The sequence below is a fragment of the Entamoeba nuttalli genome (assembly GCF_000257125.1).
Source record: "Entamoeba nuttalli P19 unplaced genomic scaffold asmbl_9533, whole genome shotgun sequence".
Classification (NCBI taxonomy): Eukaryota; Evosea; order Mastigamoebida; family Endamoebidae; genus Entamoeba; species Entamoeba nuttalli.
Genome location: NW_008579688.1, coordinates 1 through 8,921, shown reverse-complemented (window position 1 = coordinate 8,921; position 8,921 = coordinate 1). Strand labels below are relative to the sequence as shown.

General features: G+C 24.2%; 4 protein-coding genes across 4 annotated transcripts; 1 reads left to right on the top strand and 3 right to left on the bottom strand.

The window, feature by feature from the left end:
- Positions 1–1,417: 1,417 nt before the first annotated feature.
- On the bottom strand, positions 1,418–2,416 carry ENU1_201350 (hypothetical protein; the record flags this gene model as incomplete). Its single annotated transcript, XM_008862123.1, has 1 exon — positions 1,418–2,416. The coding sequence occupies one exon, from the start codon at positions 2,414–2,416 to the stop codon at positions 1,418–1,420; it is 999 nt and encodes a 332-aa protein (XP_008860345.1).
- Positions 2,417–2,530: 114 nt separating this feature from the next.
- On the bottom strand, positions 2,531–2,911 carry ENU1_201340 (hypothetical protein; the record flags this gene model as incomplete). The annotated part of the gene is made up of 1 exon (XM_008862122.1): positions 2,531–2,911. The coding sequence occupies one exon, from the start codon at positions 2,909–2,911 to the stop codon at positions 2,531–2,533; it is 381 nt and encodes a 126-aa protein (XP_008860344.1).
- A 1,612-nt stretch (positions 2,912–4,523) lies between these two features.
- Positions 4,524–4,772, bottom strand: ENU1_201330 (hypothetical protein; the record flags this gene model as incomplete). The annotated part of the gene is made up of 1 exon (XM_008862121.1): positions 4,524–4,772. One exon carries the CDS (start codon positions 4,770–4,772, stop codon positions 4,524–4,526), a length of 249 nt encoding a protein of 82 aa, XP_008860343.1.
- A 347-nt stretch (positions 4,773–5,119) lies between these two features.
- ENU1_201320 (coatomer protein gamma subunit, putative) lies at positions 5,120–7,654 on the top strand (the record flags this gene model as incomplete). The annotated part of the gene is made up of 1 exon (XM_008862120.1): positions 5,120–7,654. One exon carries the CDS (start codon positions 5,120–5,122, stop codon positions 7,652–7,654), a length of 2,535 nt encoding a protein of 844 aa, XP_008860342.1.
- Positions 7,655–8,921: the final 1,267 nt, after the last annotated feature.

The following is an 8,921-nucleotide window of genomic DNA, read 5'->3' as shown; positions in this document are numbered from 1 at the left end:
GAGTGTAATTCAATAATAAAAACATCATAAAGAATAACACTACAGAAAATGATGAAAAATACCTTAACACTCTCATCAATAAAATGAAAGAAATGAAAATAGAAAATGTACAAACATTAATTACTATATTCAAAGAAAAGAAGCTAACCAATTAATAAGAGAAAATAATAATAATAAGTGGGAAATTTTTAGGAGAAATGAAGAAATGGAAAATAATGGGAAAAATAAAAGAAAGTATATTTATCTGTATTTCCAGAATAAAATAATAAGAGATAAAATTGATGAAATAAAAAAATATATAGAAAAACAATAAAATAGAAAGAATAAACAAAAGAACTTGTACAAAATAAAAAGGAACAAGAATTGAAGAAATTCAAAACAATAGAAAGAATAAATAAAAATCAATTAATTAAGTATTAATTAGAATTAAATTCTATTGTTCTTGGCTCAAGAGGAGACTAATCCTATCCCTTTATCTAACAATAAAAAGATAAAATACATAAAATATATGATGACAATGACTAAAGAAATAAAATGAATAAGAAAATGTCAGAAACAATAGAGATATAAAATCATGTTTGAATCTAATAAAAAATTAAAATAAAGAAGAAAAACAGAATGAAATAAATAACATAATGATATTAGAATAATATAAATAACATAATGATATTAGAATAATATAAATGAAATATTGTATAAAAACAGAATTAATGATAAATAATATAAATAAAAAATAAAACATCAAGTTGAATAAAAAAATAAAGAAATTATGATAATGTCATTATCACAATCAATATTTTAAATTTAATTCTAAAGAAAAATAAATAAAATATTCATTAACACAATATAAAATCAAGAGAAGATAAAGATAAAATATATGGAAAATGGATAAAAGAATAAAACTAATCTAATAATGATATGAATATTATTTCATATTACAATAACAATAGAGATAAATGAAGAAAAGAAAATGATTATAAAGAACTAAAGAATAGAATAAAGAAAAGTTAAAATAAATGAAGTAATAAATTGAAATAAATGATTCAGAAGATATTAAATTAAATAAAGAAATAAAAAATGAAAAAGATATTATAAAAGAAATTAAAAACTTTATACTAAAAACATGACTACTGAATGTCATGAAACATTAACTCTATCACATTCAAAAATATTTTGTAGTACTTCTAGATGAAGATTCACTATTCAAATGATTCTCATTTATTCAATAAATATTATTACTTTTCTATTTTATTTATTTTTGAAGTGATGATAAACCTAATAAAAAAGAAATTTATTCATATAAATTATCATTGATATTATTTTAATAATTATGCCAATAAGTCATCATTTGATATTATAATTTAAAATAGTTTGTTAAGAATTTTTATTTGGTTAACAATCAAAAACAGAAGAATAATTATTTCATTTGAAGTACAATAAATCTATTGACAACAAACTCTTTTGAAGAGAATGAGCCAATAAAATTTCCTTTTCTTGTTTCAATACATTTTTGAATATCAAGAGAAACAGAACTAATTCCTTCAACAGGGTTTTTCTGGATATTAATATACCTTCCTAATTGGAAGATAGTTTTATCATTATCATAAGATATCCTAAAAACTTCCCTTTCTTGAACTCCCTTAAGGAATTTATATACCCAAAAGAATTGGTCTTCAGCAAAACAATAAAAGAAAGAATGAATATCGCCATTCCAACCTTCTTTTTTAAATGGATGATTAATATAACACCCAAATGGTTCATAATAAATAGGAAAAACAACAACCATCAATTTTTTTAGTCCTTCTAGCTTTTGACCTAAAGTATATTTATCCCAACCATCAAGATTTGAATCATATATTTGAGTCGAACTGTTTGCACAAACCCTATTATATACTTTACTTATACAACGATAAATAAGGGATTCATTCATTTCATTTGTTCTTTCAATTTTTTGTTTTGACTTTCTTTCACTTATTGGTTTGACAATTGGTTTTTTCTCTTTAGTGTAATTGTTTTGTTCTTTGGGTGAATATTCCCCATCACTTTCTATAAATGTTAATGGATTTCTTTGTGAGTCAATTGCTTTCATCTCTTCATAACATCTTTCTTGTACAACTCGCATTCTTCTTACTTCTTCATTTTGTTTTTGGATTTGACGTGCAGCTAATTCAGCCATTTCTTGGAACTGAATAATAAGTTGTTTTCTTTTATTAATCATAACACTACAATTGTCAGAGAGATTTTCTAATTCAGAATATCTTAGTTCTCGAAAATTATTACATTTAGTTCTTCTGTCAAAATCATCAAAGTCAGCTGATACATATTCCCATAATTGTTTGTATCTTTCAAAACAATGGTCGATATCTTCTTTAATTCTTTTACCTATTGCTTTTGTTTTAAGTATTTGAAAGTCCATTAATTCGAAGATTAAATCTTTTTAAGTTCAATTTTCATGGTTTTCGTTTATGATTTAATTGTTATTAAAAATATGTATTAAGTATTTTTAGAAAACCCAATAAAACAAAAAAAATTATATAAAACACAATTTAAGTAAAGAAGGATTTACACAACGTTCAGGAGATGATAAGACTTTATTACAATTAGTTGGTACATCTTCAATGTAAGAGACTGAAAGACCATGATCTAATATATCACTAATTTCAGAGTCCTCTTCATCTTCGTATAATTCTTCCAATCTTTCAATAAGACGATCTATAGTAAGTTGTCCAAGAACAGGTACATGAGTAGTAGGTGGATTATTTCTTTCTTGAGAAGGTTTTTTAGGATGAACACGAAGTTCAATAAGAGAAGAGTCGCTAAGTCGTGGCATATTAGAATTAATGAAATGATATATAAGATGTGAGAGAAGAATAAATAGTGCAGTGATTGTAGAAAACAAAACTACTTTCATTTTAAGGTTTGTATAATTCTGTTGAAAAGAAGCTTAAAATAGTATTTTTTTCATCTACTTTCAAAAAAAGTATCTTGTAATTAAACTTCTTCTTCTGCTATCAGCTCTACTCTTTTCTATTCTATTTTTTGCTTTGTCCTATTAATGAATTAGAAGGTGTTATGAAAACGAAGAATACCCCTTATGAAGGATATTTTCTTTTCATTTTCATTTTCTTTCAATAGGTTAAAAATACTCTTTTTCTTACTAAAAAAAAAGTTAAATTATTATAGAAATCCACTTCTATTGCGTCGGAATTTTATTGGTATGATTTGAATTTAAAGTTAAAAATAAAATTTAACGAAAAGATTCATGTTTTTCTTTTTCAGGAAAATAATTTTTTTCTAATTTTGTTATTTTGTTAGTTGTTGACAATTTGATACTAATTTTAGTTCTTCATGCTTCTACCGAATCCTTCTTCGGTTTTTTCTTATCTACCACCAAATGAATCTTTCTTCTCGTTTTCATTTTTACCTTAAACATTATATTTCAATATATCAACGAATAGTTGTTTTAGATTCAACAGCAAAACATTTCGAAGATTTAATTGCAGAAGAAATTAGTAGAAATTTAAATATTACAATTTACTATTTTATTAGCTTGTTTTTTAATAATAATAGAAAAAATAATCATTTAAGATTCAATAGTCAATTTAGTTAATCTATTTATTCATATTTTTGAATTAAAAATTCAAGAAGTATGTTATGAGCATATACTGCCTTTTAGTGATAATGATATTAATTTTGTTTATTATTTGAATTAAATTTATATTAAGCAATAGTTAATTGTTTTATAAATAAAAACAGTATCAATTATATCATTTAATCCCAAAACAAAATAATATTAAATGATTATTAATAAAACAAACATTCTTAATGCATAGCTATGTTTTTAATTATTCTTTTAATTTATAGGATAATAGAAATGATGTATTGCCATTTTTATATCTAAATGGTTATTCTAATAGACTTGTTAAATGAGTTTTATTTATATTAGTTAGTCTATGAGTTATTTGTTAACTTCTATGAAAGAATTAGACTCTTTATAATAAATTTGATGTGTTTAAACGAATACCATTTAATTGAGATGAACTTTTGTTTGAGAATAGATTATTTATTTAATTTTATTTTGTATAATAGTTATATTTTGAAGACATTTGTGTTTAAAAATAATCACTATATTTTTTATTTTAAACTAGGAGAAAAGTGTTTCAATAAAGTATTAATATTATTACATACAAAATACATTTAATAAGTTTCATAAATCACAATAATGTTAAATAATGATTAAAAAGCACTGTATTTTTATCAGAATAATATTTCTTTACAAGTAACTGAGTAAAACATAACTTTTTAAATAAATTTATTAATTCTGTTATATAAAGAAATAGAATTTACTATCATAGCTTAATGAACAATTTATTATATGTTTAACCGTATTATCATAAATGTATCAAAAAAGCTATTAATAAAAAGCTACTTATTATCTTTTGATATTATAATTAAATATCAGTGCTACTCTAAACAGAAAATAACAAATCAGAAAAGAATTAAAATTAGTACAATCGATAGTATTAAAGAGTCGGTGTGTAAAATGTCTGTGGATCAATCAAAACCTTGTTTGGATTCACTGGAGTATCTACATAAAAGTCACCGAGATTTTCATGTTTTAGAATAGAAGAAATTTCATCGTCCAGCGTATTATCATACTTTTGTTCAAGAGTTTGAATTAAGTCATCCAAATATGGATTAATTACTATTGAAGAGTCATCATGAGCAGGTAAGTCCCATTTTAATGTTACTAATGCTGACCTGTCAGACATAAATGAAAAAATGTTAGATGATTCAGTTTAAAAATATGGTTTTATGTCAATATTCAAGAACTGTTATTAGTGTTATTCTTTTAGAATAAAAACTTATAAATATATACAAAAATACTTCTAAAATAACTCCAAACCCTTTTAAAATACTCTTCTGTAATTTGTTTCCTCCCTATTGATACTTCCAAAAATCGAGTTTGCTGTTTTCATGCAATAACCAAATTTATACCAATGTCATTCTTGTTAAGAAAAATTGTTTTTAAAAAATGTGATATAAAACCTTATTAATGTAAAAATGAAAAATAAAAAAGAACTTAAAAAAAACTAACCAAAAAAAAGAGAAAAGAGAAATGAAAGTATATGACGATGAAGACAATATTGGAGTCCTTGAACAAACTATCTTTCCTGATAAGGGAGTCCTTTACCAACAACGTATTGTTTGTGCTGAACAAAAAATTAATCTTGTCCAATGTCGATTATTCCTTACTAAATTAATTGCTGTTTTTAACAGAGGAGACACATTCACTCAAGAGGAAGCAACTGAATTATTCTTTGCAACAACAAAATTATTTTATTCACCAAATGTACCATTAAGGCAATTATTATTTACTGCTTTAAGGTCAGTAATTCCATATGCATGTGATGTTTTTGTTGTAATGAACTCACTAAGTAAGGATGCTACTTCAACCTATGACTTCCAACGATCTTCTGCTTTAAGAACACTTGGAATGATTTTAACTGATCAAACTATTAACTCTTTAGAACGTCATTACAAACAAGGAATTGTAGACAAAATACCGAATGTTTCAGTTAGCGCTTTATCTACTGCATGTAAACTTGCTCTTACTCATGCAGATGTGGTTGCTAAATGGATGCCAGAAATATCAACAGCACTTTCATCAAGTAATCATTTAGTACAATGCCAAGCAATAAGACTTCTTCATATTCTTAAAAAACATGATCGTGTAGCATTAATTCGTTGTGTAGTTACTTATGGTAAAGAGAAACCATTACGTTCTCCTTATGCACACGTTGAGTTATTAAAAATCTGTAAAGACATTCTTATTGGAGAAAGAGCTTTTAGCAAAACAGTACTTCCTTTGGTTGAATATATTCAAACATCAATGAGACCAAATAATGATTTAGTTGCATTAGAGGCTATTAAATTGGCATCTCAACTTGAATTAGATGCTGCTCCACAATCTCTTTCTGCACAATTAATGAATTCTATTCAAGTCTATCTTCAAAGTAATAAAACTATTCTTCGATTTGAGGCTATTAGAGTTGTAAGTGAAATGAGTTATAGATATAATGAATTGGTATCAACAGTTAGAATAGATGTAGAAAGTTTATTAAGAGAAAGTAATAGAGCTATTCTTACACTTGCCATTGCCACTTCATTAAACATTTGTAATGAGTCTAGCATAGATGGATTATTAAATAAAGTTGCTAAATTTATGTCTGAATTACCTGACTCATTCAGAACAAAAGTTGTTAATACTGTAGAGAAGTTAGCTGAACGTTATCCAAGTAAATATCTTACGTTGTTATCTTTCTTAAGTCATTCCTTAACAATTAAAGGAGTAAAATTCCAAACTGCTGTAGTTAATACTATTCGTCGTTTATGTATTATTCAGCCACGATGTAGAGAAACATCATTGACTACCTTAGCTGATTATATTGAAGATTGTGAATACCCAGAAATTATTATGAAAGTATTTTCTTTCATTGGAGAAGAAGGTCCTCACTCAAAAAAGCCAATGAAATATATAAGGTCTATTTATAATAGACTTTTACTTGAATCACCTACTATTAGAGCTGCTGGTATCACTACATTAAGTAAATTTGCAGAAGTTCCAGAGTTAAAACCCAATATCATTGAAATATTAAAGAAATGTGCTTATGATGAAGATCAGGAAGTCAGAGATCGTGCTTGTTTCTATAGTGTTTTCTTAGATACTCCAAAAGTTGAAACTCCTGTTATTACTAGTCAAACTGATATTGATGCTCTCCAACATGTTCTTGAACAATATATTAATGGTGATTGTGAAACACCATTTGACTTAGAAGAAGAGTCTAAGAAAACTATTATCGTTGAACCTATCAAAGAAGAAGAAATTTCAAATGAAGTCAAAAAGGAACAAGAAATTATTGAAGGTTTTGGAGAAGTTATAAAGAAGAGTGAAGTTACATTAACAACAACTGGAAGTGAGTATGATGTTGTTTGTAAGAAGATGATTTATAAGAATAATGTTGTATTATTATATTCTATTACTAATACATTAACTGATTATTGTTTGTCTAATGTCTCCATAGAAATTGGTATTGAAAAAGGAGATTATAAAGTTATTGAACAAAGCACAATTTCTTCACTTCCTGCACAAGGAAGTGATATCATTAAAGTGGTATTAGACAGACCAGATAGTTTGATTGGTACATTTTCAAATAAGTTAATATATACATTAAAAGAAAATATTGAAGATGATACAGGAGATGAAGATGAATATATTATTGATAATGTCTCTTTGAATTTAGCTGATTTTGTTAGTCCAGTTGAAATTGAAGATTGGAACGTTCAATTTGAATCACTTAGTAAAGAAGCAAATAAAACACAAATATTTAAATTCCCAGCATTCAAAAACTTACAAATTGCTGTTGACAAATTAAAAGAATTATTTGGACTAAATGTTATTAATGGATCTGATGATGCTAAAAAGGCAGTTAAGAAACATGTACTATTACTTGCAGGAAATATTTTGCTAAAAGAACCAGCAACTACATTCATTCGTTTAAGAATGCTTTGTGATGAAAAAGGGGTAACTGTAGAAGTATGTATTAGGTCAACTAACACATCAATACCAGATATGCTATTAGCATTATTATAAGTCACAGACTTTAAATTCTTTATGTTTTTTTATTGAAAGAAATATGCAATAATATAAACAAAACTAAATTAATGTAGTATTTCTTTAACAAAAATATATCTTCTAATTTATAATTCTAGTTTCTGAAACAGGTTGTGATAATCTTTTTGTGATTTATATAACAAAATATTATTTTGTTATTTAAAAATTAATAACAAAAATTAAAGAAAAACATTCCTCTTTATTAATTTGATAATCATTTATTTCTACACTAATCCAAAAAAATGAAATAAATCATTTTGGAGTTATAGTAATTCCATACTCTTTTATACAATTTTTTTAATTAGTTTTTATCAAAGCAACGTATTAAAATCTTATTTGTTTAATAAAAACTTTGAAATATTAACATATATTTTGTAATTATATTTACAACAATTTCATTAAACAAATTTGGTTTCTTTAAACTAAGATAATTTTTATGTAATTTAAAATATGACATAAAATATTCTAAAATGAGACTATAAACAATTTCTATGTTTTATGATATTTCATTTATTATTTAACTCTTTGATTGTATTAATAATTGATTGAAAACAATGTTTATGAATATCGTTAACTCATTGATTCATTTATATTATTATTATTCAATATTTCATGTTACATCTCGTACCCTCTCATTTTCTCATAGTTCATAATTACTCAACAAATAAAATTGAAATTTACTTTTAATAATGAATATTTCATTTAAATTATGTTGATATTTCGCAGTAAATCATTTTTAAAGTGTTTTAAATCTTTCAAATAAATAATAATATATTAAACTATCATTTTATGTCATTTGAATATTAGAGATATTGTTATTAATTAATTGATGAATGAATTGTATCAGGTATCAGTTTGTGTATTGAATAAAATTGAATATGTTTATTTCTAACTTCTTATTCATTTTCTGCTTAAATTGAATGAAAGTTAATTGATTTAAATGAATATTATCATATCAAATAATATCAATGATTATCTCAGAATATTATTTGTTTTTTATCAGAATTAAAATAAGATAGAATGATTGTATTTAAATGCCATTATATCAATTAATAATCATAAAATTCAATTTATTAATATCATTAAAACCATTCTAATTAATTTTAAAACAAATATATTTGAAATAAACCACTTAAATATTGTGATGTTAATAAATGATAAAAGAGATAGTATAAATATCATTAATATTAATTTATAAAGATAAAAATAATGAACAAAAATGAAGATAAAGAAGAAATATATTTTA